Raw genomic sequence first — 13,993 nt, 5'->3', positions numbered from 1 at the left:
GCTTTGAAAGTCTTCATTTTTCTCTTGGAGAAAGGAGCCGAGAGCAGCTGGAGCTTTGTTCTCTTTTGCTGTGTCACTGTGGTACAGAGGGCCTGGGTTCCACAGGCTGCATCTGTCCTGGCTGGGGAGGGCTGTCCTGCTGTTGGCCCTGCAGCCTGGTGCTCCTCTACTCGCCCAGGTTGTGTGATGCTACTTAGCTACTTGAAACTTTGATGGGTTCTCAAAACTGTGAATTCACCTCCAGAATCCTCCCCCGCCTTTGTCTTTCCTGGGAGATTAGAAAATGACAGACTTCTCAGTCCCCTCCCGGGAAAAGGTGGCCTGCTGATTTATCTTAAATGTCTACCCACTCAAAAGAGACATTGGTCCTTGGCAGTCCCCAGCAGCACAGCGGGTGCGCAGCAGCTGCTGATGTGCGTTCAACAGCCTGTGAGTCACCCTAGGGCAGGGCTGGCATCCCAGCTCGTTGGATGCATGGAGTCCCCACGAAGGGCACCTTTTTTGCCTTGCCCCTCTCTTTCTCATATGCCTGTGTTGTTTCTCGAGATGTTTGTGAATTAAAAGTCTCTCGTTCGTTGAAACTGGTTTCGTGAAAACTTCTAAAAATGCATAGGATAAAATGTGACTTAACAGCATCCGTTGTTTTTCCAGGTTTGTGGGTAACGTTGAAATTACTTCCTGGAGATATCCATCAGATCCGAAAAGAGTTTCCGCATTTAGTGGACAGGACCACAGCTGTGGCTCGAAAAACAGGGTTTCCGGAGATAATCATGCCTGGTAAGAACTGGCTCATCCAGGGCTTCTGAGCATGGCATGGGGGTCGCCGGCCACGGAGAAGGACGTGTGGGCAGCGTCATGTATGAGCTCTGGCTAGGAAAGGGCTCAGCTCCTGGCAGGTGACCCTGTAAGCTCCAGCATGGTTGTAGATCATGGGGCTGTGACCAGAGTGGTAGAATGTGCTCCCTGGCCCCCCTGTACCCCTGGACGGATCAGCTCTCCCCAACTACCAGGGTTGTGTGAGGGGGACGTGGGCACCCAGCGAATGTCTGGGTAGACATCAGGTCAAAAGAAGGAAAGAGGTCAGAAAGGGAACTGCCCAAGGTGAAGCCCACCTTAGGACAAATGTCAGGGTTGGATGGTTGCTGAAGGGAAGTGTCTGTGCGTTGACCCGCTCACCTGGTGTACGTTATGCTGGCATTGCTCCGTGAGTTCTAAGTCATGAATTCTAAACTGACCAAACCAATAACAGGATTTCCGTGTTAACTCATATTTACATAATACATTTCAATTTCCAGATAATGTTAATAATAATCTGATTTGATCATCAAGAGATCTTTGGAAGCATGTTGATTTGTATCCTTTATATCCGTGTGATACTTTTTGGTTTGCAAGTAATGCTTTTGTGGCTTGGCCGGGCGTAGTGGCTCATGCCTGTAATCCTAGCACTTTGGGAGGCTGAGGCAGGGGGATCACTTGAGCTCAGGAGTTCAAGACCAGACTGGGGAACATGGTGAAACCCCGTCTCGACAAAAAAATTAAAAAAGTAGCTGGGCATGGTGGTGTGTGCCTGTCATTCCAGCTACTTAGGGAGCTGAGGTGGGAGAATCACTTGAACCTGGGTGGTAGAGGTTGCCATGAGCACAGATCATGCCACTGCACTCCAGCCTGGGTGACAGAGTGACACCCCGTCTCAAAACAAAACTTAACTTGAACCACGTGAGGCTTTTGGAAGCCCACAAATTGCTGTTGAGTTAATTCTTATCCAGATTAAACTGTAGCCTAAAGTCACTCAGCTGATGAGCCGTGGAAACGAGGACAAACTACCCCACGTTCAACGTGGCCTCCTCATTTAGGCCTCTGCTATATAGCTAGGAGAGTGGTGGCTATTCAGGGTGCATGCTGTAGGAGTTATTGCTTTGCTTACTTTAGCACAACTTCAAGACTCGTTCTTTCTACTCCTTTTGTCTTTCAGGGCTGTTGTGGGTCATTGAATAGTGGGTCTGGTAAATCCATATGAAAGACATCTAAATTGGTTAGGCTAGATACTAGCTAGGCTTACCTGTGCAGGAAGAAAAGCATGACGTTTAATCAATTCTGAAGCTATTGCTTGTGTGTGTCAAGTCTATATGCAGCAAATTAATTTAGGTTTATTAATGGGAGGGGGCTAATTTGTATACCTATTATTTGTATTTGCATTTGAGATGCAGATTTATAAATGAGGATGAAGCGGTTGGCAATATGCATTTATCTTGGCGTCCTTAGGATGTCCTGAGGTTCAAAGGGAAACTCAGAAGCTTCCAGTTCATGCCAACAGTGTTTCCATTATGATGGATAGACTTAAAAACTAGGTCTAGGCCTGGTGTAGTACCAGGTGAGCGCCTGTAGTACCAGGTACTCGTGAGGCTGTGGTGGGAGGATCCCTGGAGCACAGGAGGTCAGAGCTACAGTAAGCCATGATCACAACCACGGCACTCCAGCTTGAGTGACAGAGAGACCCTGTCTCAAAAAAAAAAGTAAGTCTAAACTTGTAGATCATCTCATGATAGATTCCTAGGGAAGCGATTCAGTTGACCATTGTTCTGGCAGTTTCCATGTGCTAAGTCCTTGGGTATGTATCTCATAGGAAGGGATTCTAGCTAAGGTGGGTCACCTGTGTTCTCTGTTGGCCGAGTAATCACTGACCAGGCTGTGGGCACCAGAGAGAAAGAGTGTGGGCAGTTATCAGTCTGTCTGCCTGCCTTTAGCCTGCAGAGCCTGTGTATCTCCCGGTTTTGTCACTGTTTGCAGGGATGCACTTTTTTTTTGGACAGCGGAGAGCCTGTCCTGTCACCCAGCGGCCTGCTCTGCTACTTTCTCATGGCTCACTGGACTCCTGGAGTCCTGCTGAAGGATCCAGGCAGGCAATACCAAGTTTTCCTTTGAGCTGGGAAGGTAGCAGGAGTTCACTATGTCTACTTCTAGTTCCTTCTTCCCCGGAATGTTCTGTAACCTGGGGAGGCATTTGATGAGGGTCTATGGTGATTGCCCATCTATGGGGTTTGCCTACTGTAAATGAGGTCTTACTTCTGAGCTGGCCCTGGAGTAACGCACTCGAGGTATACTTGGGAGCGAGGCCGTGGGGGTTTCACCCTGTCACCCAGGCTGGAGTGCAGTAGCATGATCTCAGCTCGCTGCAACCTCTGCCTCCTGGTTTCAAGCAGTTCTCCTGCCTCAGCCTCCAGAGTAGCTGGGATTACAGGCACACACTGCCATGCCTGGCTAATTTTTTTGTTTTAGTAGAGACGGGGCTTCACTGTGTTGCCCAGGCTGGTCTCGAACTCCTGAGCTCAGGCAATCCACCCACCTCAGCCTCCCAAAGTGCTGGGATTACAGGCATGAGCCACTGCACCTGGCCTTGAAGTTCCCTTTTGATGATGGTGTTTGCGCCTTGATAGAATTTTTAGGCTGAGAGATCGTGTAGTTTATGCCTTCGCTATCAATGAGGCTGTTTAGTGGTGCTGGCCTTGGAGGCTAACTTGTCCAAGGTTACACAGCTAATGAGCAACAAGTCTTGGCTGGGTGGCCTTGCACCTGCCCCTCGCCCTGTGCTCCATGGTTCTTAACTTCTCTTGCGGTCAGTGTCAGCAAGCGGCAGCCCACGCCTCCTTCCGTACAACTCCTGTGGCTGTGGTAGCAACCCACTGGGATTATTATGATAATGACTTTTAAATGAAAGCTTAATTTAATAGTTGGATACATTAAAAGCCAAAATAGAGCAGTTTAAAAGAAAAAACAACAACAACAAAAGCAAAAACAAGAAAGCAAGGGATCCTTAAGGGGTCCTTGGTCTTCAGCCAGAGTGGGCATTTGCTGCGCTTGACGGAACCGCTCTTTGGCTCCGTGGGAGAGCAGGTGGTCAGGGCGTGGGAGGCGGCCAGGCAGGCAGCAGAGGAGCAGTGGCTGGGAACGAGGCTTCCTCTAAATCATGTTGCTAATGAAGCTTGTGAAGTTCTCCCAGTCGGGCCATTACCAGGGGCTTCCCATGTTCTCAGTAGGAAGAGTCTTGAGCTCATTTCTTGTGTTTCCCCCTCGTCCCCCATAATTAAAAGCCCATCTCACTTTAAAATAGACAGGTCTGTTTTGTTCTTCTCTCTGTGGTCCCCATTCGGGATCCTGACAGCTGCCTGCCAGAAAGGAAGAGCCCTGCAGAAAGTTTCTGCCTAGACCCGTTTTTCCTCCCTGATCCTAGGCTGGTGATCCTCATTCTTTTTTTCTTTCTTTCTTTCTTTTTTTCTTTTTGAGGCAGAGTTTTGCCCTGTTGCCGAGGCTGTAGTACAATGATCTCGGTTCACTGCAACTTCTGCCTCCTGGGTTCAGGCGATTTTTCTGCCTCAGCCTCCTGAGTAGCTGGGATGACAGGCCTGCACCACCACGCCCAGTAGCTAATTTTTGTATTTTTAGTAGAGATGAGGGTTCACCGTATTGGCCAGGCTGGTCTTGAACTCCTGACCTCAAGTGATCCACCCCCCCCTCGGCCTCCCAAAGGGTTGGGATTATAGGCGTGAGCCCCCGCACCTGGCCAGTCCTCATTGTTCCTCAGCTGATTAACTCCTGGAGTTGTGCTTTTAAGAAGAATGTATAGGAGGCAGCCTCGCCAGTTATCTGGGAGTGCCAGTGGATACTGCGATATTCCTTGGCTACCGAGGACTCAGACAGCCGTAGCCAGCTGTCTAACAAGGGACAGTGGTGTGGGCTGCCATGGGCAGTGGATGCCATCAACAGTATTGGAGCCCCTCTGGCTGCTGGCTGCCCCCAGAGGAGTAGAGTGTCCTCTGCCCAGATGAGAACCAAGCAAATCATTAGAAGCTTTGAGATTTTTCCTCTTTCTAGCAAGTTTTATGATGATGAAAATTGCTCTTGTCATGTATTTAAATGGTAAGACTATTATGTAGAAAACATTTCATAATCATCTAATAGGTATTTGTAGTAGTTTATGAGGATAGGTAGACAGTCTTGCAAAATTCACAATTATGCTGTGAATAATGAATTGGTTTTTAAATGTATGATTTCTCCCCCCTCAGGTGATGTTCGAAATGATATCTATGTAACATTAGTTCAAGGAGATTTTGATAAAGGAAGCAAAACAACAGCAAAGAACGTGGAGGTCACGGTGTCTGTGTATGATGAAGATGGGAAACGATTAGAGGTATTTATTGTGGTGAGGGCTCATCTGTAGTGTTTCAGTTTTACTTGCCAAGTGCTCACCTTGGCTCTGCTATAGCCTAGAAGTTGTCACAGGTGGGGCTTTGGAATTCCATTTCTTGGGATTGGCGTTGGTTCTTGCTTCCCTTTCTCTAGCTTGCCATGCAGGACCTGGGGTCCTCTGATCCTGGCAGCTGGCCTATCTCAGGAGGTCCCTGTGGTCTTTTTTTTTTGAGACCAAGTCTTGCTCTGTTGCCCAGGCTGTAGTGCTATAGGTGTGTGCCAACATGCTGGGCTAATTTTTATGTTTTTTAGTAGAGATGGGGTTTTACCGTGTTGACCTCAAGTAATCTGCCTGCCTCGGCCTCCCAAGGTGCTGGGATTACAGGCATAAGCCACTGCGCCTGGCTGGGTCCCTGTGGTCTTGACCACCTTTGCCCAACCTTATCATAGAGTCTCATTTGCTGTCATAAACCCAAGGCCCAAAGGTCTAGCAGTCACGCTAGAAGTACAGATACCATCATTACCATTTGAGAGATGAAGAAATGAAGGCCCTAAGAAATCAGTTAAATTGCTCAGGGTCAGAGAGCTAGCGAGAGGTAGAACTGAGCACCTGCCCATGACAGCTGGAGCTCTGACCTCATGCTCTGCCTACCAGTGGTCACGAACATCTGCTTCCATGGCCACAGCAGCCTACAGGGTCCACCTGGGAGATACTCAGAAGCTGTTGCCTCCTCTGATGACCAGAGGTCAAAGCAGAGCTGCTGTCCCTGTGAGGTGCCTGTTTGCACCAGGGCTGGAGGACTGGGCTTTTCTGGGCCCATGGGGTTGTGCTTAAGGCTCAGTGTCGCCGAGAGAAGCATGATGTCTTTCTCTCTGGGTGAGCCGTGTCCGGCATCACTGCCTGCCTTGTCTCCCTGGAAACATAGGTGCTGGCCTTGCTACTGGTCTTTCTGGTCGGAGTGAAGCAAATTGTTCATGGCTGGAGGAAGGAGAAGGGGAGGGTTCCCACCTTTTGGTCTACAGTCCCTCACCCTAGACCTATGGGATGGATCAGGCAACTTCCTGCAGATCCTAATGTTGAAGTTATTAGGATTGAGGGTCTGGGGGCGACGGAGGTCTGTGTCATCCCCATATGTCATAACTGTCAAGATCTTTAATGTGTGAGAACAGGGGTTGGAGCTGGCCGCTGGCTTCGGGTGGATCTGTGCTTCCCTTGCTGGGAACACTTTCATTTGTGGTGGGGTGTGTTGGTGTTCTTGGAGCGTACCTGTCCTCCTGCGTATGTGTATATGGTGTCCAGCTCTATGAGGTCTTACGTGAGCTCTTTATGTCTTCTTTTAAAGCATGTGATTTTCCCGGGAGCTGGTGATGAAGCGATTTCAGAGTACAAATCTGTGATTTACTACCAAGTAAAGCAGCCACGCTGGTTTGAGACTGTTAAGGTATTACTTACATGGTCATTTTATCACATGGCACTGATTATGAAATGCTCATTTGTAACCCAAGGAAACATCCTAACATCCTCCTCAGCCCGGGAGCTGCTCTAGGCAGACAGAGTATCTCCCAACAAAGTCATTCAAGGTTGCTAAGGAACCACACTGGCGTTTCTTAGAATACATTTACTCTCATCTCCTTTTGGATGTAAAAATAGGACTTTCATGGAGACAAATGACAGAGTCTTTTTAAGATAGCTATTGTCTTTCTCTTCGCAGTACTGTTTTATGTGTGGCATGCTGTCTTTACACCAAACAAAAAAACTGAGCTGCCAGCCTGTGGAGGTCATTACTGGGGAGTCAGATCCTGTTCTGTAGCACTGACGTGGTATATTTTCATAATGCAGCGTGCTCACATCTCCGCCATGGAGTAAACACTGTCCCGCCCCCAAGAGCTTGAATATTTGAAAACCAGGCCAGGGACTGGCTCTGGAATACAGATGTTTGATGTGAGAATTAGGGACAATTTTTGCTTAGAGGCAGCATGTATTATGTCTTTTTACTTTTAGTGTAATGTGTCAACAGGAAAGCTTTCTTGGTGCAGCTGTGGGCAGGTCAACACAGCTGTGGAAGGAGTGTAGACCCTTCCAGGTTGGGGCTAAGAAGAAAAACGGCAACTTTTTTGTTTTTTGTTTTTTGAGATGGAGTCTCGCTCTGTCACCCAGGCTGGAGTGCAGTGGCGCAATCTCGGCTCACTGCAAGCTCCACTTCCTGGATTCAAGTGATTCTCTTGCCTCAGCTTCCTGAGTATCTGGGATTACAGCCATACACCATGGCACCTGGCTCATTTTTTTGGTATTTTTATTAGAGATGGGGTTTCACCATGTTGGCCAGACTGGTCTCGAACTCCTGAACTCAAGTGATCCACCCTCCTCAGCCTCCCAAAGTGCTAGAATTACGGCGTGAGTCACCACACCTGGTCAAAAAACGGCAACTTTTTGTTTTTTTTTTGAGACAGAGTCTTGCTCTGTCACCCAGGCTGGAGTGCAGTGGCCGGATCTCCGCTCACTGCAAGCTCCGCCTCCCGGGTTCACACCATTCTCCTGCCTCAGCCTCCCGAGTAGCTGGGACTACAGGCGCCCACCAACTCGCCCGGCTAGTTTTTTTTTTTTTTTTTGTATTTTTTAGTAGAGACGGGGTTTCACCGGGTTAGCCAGGATGGTCTCGATCTCCTGACCTCGTGATCCACCCGTCTCGGCCTCCCAAAGTGCTGGGATTACAGGTTTGAGCCACCGCACCTGGCCGGCAACTTTTAAAAATAGAATCTTGGCCGGATGCAGTGGCTCACACCTGTAATCCCAGCACTTTGGGAGGCCGAGGTGGGCAGATCACCTGAGGTCAGGAGTTCGAGGCCAGACTGACCAACATGGAAAAACCCCTTGTCTACTAAATATGCAAAATTAGCTGGGTGTGGTGGTGCATGCCTATAATCCCAGCTACCCGAGAGGCTGAGGCAGGAGAATTGCTTGAACCCAGGAGGTAGAGGTTGTGGTGAGCTGAGATCGTGCCATTGCACTCCAGCCTGGACAACAAGAGTGAAACTCCGTATCAAAAAAAAAAAAAAGAAAACAAAAATGAATCTTATCGGTAATGATTAGAGCATTCAGAAAAAAAATCCAACTGTGTCACAGAGTCGGCTTGGCAACTGTTACAATATGATCTCGTTTAAATTTTGCAATGGCATTTTGTCTTTGGAAAAATCATGTGGGGACTAGATGTACAGTATTTTCACCACCGCAGTGTAGCAGTGTTTACAGTTGTACCTGATAGCTCCATTTGAATAAAGCTGTTACGCTGGACGATATTGATCACGGTGCTTAAACTTCTTTTTCAATTCTTGAAGGTGGCCATTCCCATAGAGGACGTTAACCGCAGTCACCTTCGGTTTACCTTCCGCCACAGGTCATCACAGGACTGTGAGTAGTCAAACACTTTCTTCCCGCAAGGATTTTTTAAGGGAGAACTGGGGGGGAAGCGCGAGAGGCCACTCTCAGTTGTTCTGGAGCTTGCTATCATAACACAATAAGGCTCACTTCCCACTAGAGCCTATTCATTGGAAACATTCTTCTCTCTTTTTCCTTGAGCAGATCTCAGGAGATCTTAATTTCTTTCTCCAGTTCCTCCTACGCAGTGTTGCTGGTCCCCTTCTTTCTTTTGCTTTCCAGTCTTCTGTGTTGACTTGTCATTCATCCATGTCGTCCATCAGAAAAGTTACCGAGCTGTAACAAATACCTCTCAAACAGGGGCTCTTAAGGCCCCCTGTCTAGAAACTGGAAATCTGGAACCTTTTTGTCTTCTTTGGTGGCCCTTGCTGTCTGGAGCTCAGGGATGGCTTTTCTCATAGACATTTCTCTGATACTAACCGTGATGCCAAGACTTTAGAAGGAAAGAACTGCTATTTGAATCACTCTCCTTCAAAAAGAATTTCTTATTGATGACTGAAGTTTGTTCCATCACATTTTGTTAAATTAATTGTCAACTAAAGCTGTAGCCCTGTGCTAGACTTTAAGATACCACAGAAGGAAATCATGATTCCTGTCTTTCAGGCTGTGTGTTTCTTTGGCATTGGGAACTGAGACATACTAATATTTGGGACAATAAGTGGCAAAGAGAGTTGACTACGGGCTTGTGTGCCGCAGGCAGTTAAAGGAAAAGAGTGGTGTGGAGGGCAGACCACCCTTTGTCACTGATGAGCCTGGTGGGGTCGCACCGTGCAGTGGGCAGTTTCAGGTTCTGTGTACTCTGGAAGGAGCTTAAGCATGAGCCTCTTCTGTATCTTCATTTGAGGATAAGAATACCTTCCTGGCTGGTGCCGTGGCTCACACCTGTAATCCCAGCACTTTGGGAGGCCAAGGTGGAAGATTGCTTGAGCCCTGAAGTTTGAGACCAGCTTGGGCAACACAGGGAGGCCCCATCTTTACTGAAAAATCAAAGCAATTATCCTGGTGTGACGGTGCGTACCTGTAGTCTCAGCTGCTCAGGAGGCTGAGGCAGGAGGATTTGCTTGAACCCGAGAAATGGAGGTTGCAGTGAGCTGTGATTGCACCACTGCACTTCAGCCTGGGGAACAGAGTGAGACCTTGTCTCAAAAAAAAAAAAAGAACACAAACAAAATCATCTTCCTCCTAGGGTATTCTTGAAGGTCAGGCAAAGTGGAGGCTGGCCACCTTCTGGCACAGTGCCTGCTATGGATAGGGGCTCCGTGGTAGTTGCTGCTACTGGGATCATGTGTTCATTCACCGGACTGTTTCTGGGTCCTGGCCTGCCCTGGGCCCTCCATGTGGGGTGGGTGTGCCTGGACAGGGGTGCTGCAGGAGAGCAGCCTGGAGAGCAAATGCGTGTACACCGTCATGATGTTATGGTGTGCAGACCACCTTGTGGGACCATCGAGAAGCTTGGGCCTGCTGCTGTTCAGGGGAGCTGGGGAGGCCTGGTGTGTGAAGTCTGCAGAGCTGGGGTGCGGGCCCACGGCTGTCAGTGGCAGGTGTGTGTGTGGTGGGGCCTGGCCTGGAATGTGGCTGACTGGAGGGGTCTTGAGCAGCATGGGGTGCCTGGTGGTGGGTGGTGCACGGCCGGGGAGTGCGGGGCGGGGGGCGGCGGCTGTCAGCTGCTGAAAGCATCATTGCACTCCTGTCCTGTCCCAACAGTGCACGCAGGTCACGGGTTCAGTTACAAGGGCATCTGGGTTTATGTCTAATGGGAGAAGCAGGGGCAGGAAGGCCGCCTGCTTGGAAGGCAGTTCCCTGCCATCTCATCCTTGCCACAGGATCAGATCCAGGCCACCAGGCCCCAGACCAAGTCGGATCTGCTAATGGTACACGACATCCTTGGTGGCTGAAGCTGTAGGATAATAATAACTATCAACAGATGTTAGCCATCGTTCACTGTGCTCTTACCATGTGCCTGACACAAGAAATTTATTGTGCTATTTGGATTCATCCTCACAAGATTCCCATGTGGTATCAGTATTATTACTTCCCACATTACAGATGAGGAAATGGGCTTGGAAACCCCAGGTCAGGGGGTGGGAGTCACCCAAGTAGTTGGTGGAAGAACTTTGGTTCTAACCCAGGTCCTTGTGCCCGAGCCTTACGCTCCAGTGCCTTGGGGGAGTGGCGAGGCCACTTCCCTCCTTTGGCTTTTATTGAGTTCCTGCTGTATACACAGCAAGCTGCTGGAGTTTCTCCTCTTGCAGAGCTTAGGTTTGAGTTGAGGTTTGAGATTAGTTTGCAAGAACCAGCTAGGGTGTGGCAGCCTGTGAGTATCACGTGAATTAGGCAGAGGTATGATGTGGGTGGAGGGTGCTGGTGGAATGGGGGTGGCGGTGGGCACAGGTGTGTCCTTGGCCAAGGCGTGGTGGGCCAGCCTAGTGGGCCACAGTGCGCCCTAGAACCTCTAGGGCTCCATGCATACATCACCCTGAGGCCCATGGAGGAAGCAGCGTGAGGACAGGGTTCTGGAATCCACAGAGGACTTGTCTCAAAATCATGCTCCCATCTTTTAACAAGCTCATTCTCTCTAATTAATAAATTACACTAGGGCAGAGTGATAGCTCCTGTAGCATTTTAATTTTCAAAGTCCTTGTTTTTCTTGTCAGTTTTAAGTACTTATTATAGACAAGATGCTATCACCCAACATACCAGGATACATTTGCATAATAAATGAAGTCTCAGTGGCCACAGCTTGTGGGATTCTGGAAAGATGTTGAGCATCGCAAGTGTGATGCCGATGAAAGCCTGGATATTGGTCGCTAACCATGGCCTTTGGGGCCTCCCCAGCCAGCCCTGCATGCAGATACCTGGGGCAGAAACAGGTAGAAAGGGCTGAGGCCACATTGGTCCCCGCTTGCTACCCTAAAGGGGAGGCTAGCAAAGGGAACAAGTGGTGGGATTTCTCACCTGGGATCTGCCCTTGGGATTGGAAAGTTTGGTGTCAATGCGTTGACATAATATCTCGCAATCTGTCAACAACTCCAGGTGCACTAGACCATGTGGTCCGTGGAGCCCGGCAGACTTGTAGCTCTCAGTTCCAGCTGGCCAGGAGCTGAATTTTCTGTGATTGTACTGTGCTTGTTGGGTGTGCGGCCTAGGGAATGGGCAGCTCTACCCACACTCCAGAACACATGACCTCTACTGTGGTTCCTAAGGTTCTGTAAACTGGTCATGTGAACCGTCCACCTCATGATGGCTGCTAGCGAGCGTTCAGTAAAAATCAGTACGTTCCTCGGATGTGAAGATGCAGAATGTTAATAAAAGGTGCACTTATTGTACTACTGTGTGGTAGGGTCAGTAGAAGCCATCTGCTGACCATTATTGTCCCATGTCCTTCTGAACCCTGGCTGTTTTCACGGAGGCGTGTCTTTTTTGTTGTCTTTTCCAAGTCCACCCAAACTTAGGAGGAACGGTTCTGTTCTTTGCCGTTTGTACCTTGAAATATTTTATGTACTCTGGTGCCCTTTTACAGTTATTTTTTCAGAATCCTAGGGTCCTTATATTTTACTTCTGCTTCTTCCTGTGCTTTTTGGCTGGTTGATTATTCATGGAACCATTTGATTTGCCAAGATGTATTGAGCACCCACTGTGTGCAAAATACTGCTGGACACCAGGAAGGCAAAGGTGATAAGCCATGTTGTCTCGGGCAGTGGGATCTGAGGGTAAATATTTTGAGCCGCTGACTCAAGACGGGTGGATGCGTGATTCTCCCTCTGTGATCTCTGTCCTTTCATCTGTAAAGAGAAAGCTCTGAATCTGTAGTTGTGGAGATAGTTTCCAGCCCTGGGCCTGTGTTTCTCTGCTCTACTGAGATTGCAACTTGAGGAATCTGTGGCAGATCCATTTTTTCAGTCCATGTTCCTCATCTGTCCTGGCTCATCAGTCCTTCCCCGCCTTTGACTCTCGCTGCCTATCACCAGCCACACTGGCCTGCTGTCCCCAGATGTGCCACACGGGTCCTCGCGAGGGCCTCTGCGCTAGGTCTGCCTCTTCCTGCAGCTTTGACATCTTGGCTTATGTGCTGTCCAGCTTCTCAGAGAGACGTCTTCTGACCAAGAAATTGGATTGTCCCCGTTGTCACTGTGACCCCTTAAGAAACCACAATGTTTTTGTTTTCTTTATCATCTGAAAGCTCATTTGTTTGTTGACTGTCTCCCAAAGTGGCACAAATATGGATTGAGTCCCTGTTGGGCACCAGGCACTATTTCATGTACTGGGAAATGGCAGTAAAACAAAAGGTCACTTACATTCCAGGGTCCAGTGGATGAAACCAACAATAAATAGCAACAAGATCAACAAAATTCTCTCTCTCTCTCTCTCTCTCTCTCACACACACACACACACACACAAACACACATATCAGGTAGTGATAAGAATTATAAAGAAAATAAATCAGGTGAGAGGAAAGAGGGTGACTAATGGACTATTTTAGACAAGATGTGGTCACTTTGGAGGAGGTGACATTTTGGCAGAAACTTGAATGAAGTGAGTGAGCCCCACATGCAGATACCTGGGGGATGAACTTTCTCACCAAAGGCAGCACAATTTCACATGGAGGTCGTTAGTCCGTTGGTAATTCATGTGATGGATACTGTAAAGCAGGAATTGATTGTAGTTTTCTGTATTGATGCTAAGTTTCCTTGGTGGAATGGTCTGCCCCTTCCCAGCCTCTGTTGTTTGCTGTGGCCTCTTGTTTCCAGGCCCTGTTCATTTCCGCTGGTCTGGGCGTCCTAGGTTAAAAGCACACAGTCTTTCTTATTGTCACTTTACAGTCACTCTTGCTTTCTAGTGTTGCGGGCTTTCCTCGGCCTTCTTTAAGACCATGCTGCTCTTCTTGGCCCTTTATTCTGGAATCCGTTTTCACATTCCAGGAAAAATCTCTTCTATGAGATTTTGATTAGAATGGCTTTGAATTTACAGATTAATTTGAGAACAACTGATCCCTTTATGCTAGGAGTCTTCTTACTTGTAAACATGGTCCATTTTTCCATATGTTTATTAGATTGACTTTAATACCTGTTCGTATAATTTTGTAATTGTTTTCATGAAGGCAGCCTTTGTAGCACCTTACAATGTTATTTTGTCATGATAATTGAAGGCAGTCATCAATTTTTTTGTTTTTTGTTTTACAGCTAAGGATAAATCTGAGAAAATATTTGCACTAGCATTTGTCAAGCTGATGAGATATGATGGTACCACCCTGCGAGACGGAGAGCATGATCTTATCGTCTATAAGGTATCTGGTTGCATTGGTGCAATATTGCTGCTATAGACAATTTTAGTCTTTTCTGGGCCTCCTGATCCGAACCAACATTTCCCATCATT

At 48.2% G+C, this 13,993-nt stretch overlaps 1 protein-coding gene across 2 annotated transcripts in view; it reads left to right on the top strand.

Moving 5' to 3' along the window:
• DOCK1 (dedicator of cytokinesis 1) overlaps positions 1 to 13,993 on the top strand; it is a 553,659-nt gene that overhangs the window by 111,473 nt on the left and 428,193 nt on the right. For both annotated transcript variants that reach the window (XM_023224362.2, XM_023224359.2), the window contains exons 13-17: positions 652 to 777; positions 5,061 to 5,185; positions 6,528 to 6,626; positions 8,521 to 8,593; positions 13,801 to 13,904. In XM_023224362.2, coding sequence (XP_023080130.2) covers positions 652 to 777; positions 5,061 to 5,185; positions 6,528 to 6,626; positions 8,521 to 8,593; positions 13,801 to 13,904 — 527 coding nt within the window. The remainder of the gene's footprint in view (positions 1 to 651; positions 778 to 5,060; positions 5,186 to 6,527; positions 6,627 to 8,520; positions 8,594 to 13,800; positions 13,905 to 13,993) is intronic.

The sequence above is a fragment of the Piliocolobus tephrosceles genome, chromosome 9, assembly GCF_002776525.5.
Source record: "Piliocolobus tephrosceles isolate RC106 chromosome 9, ASM277652v3, whole genome shotgun sequence".
NCBI classification, from domain to species: domain Eukaryota; kingdom Metazoa; phylum Chordata; class Mammalia; order Primates; family Cercopithecidae; genus Piliocolobus; species Piliocolobus tephrosceles.
Note: the sequence above shows the minus strand (reverse complement) of the source record. Positions and strands in the feature narration are given on the sequence as shown.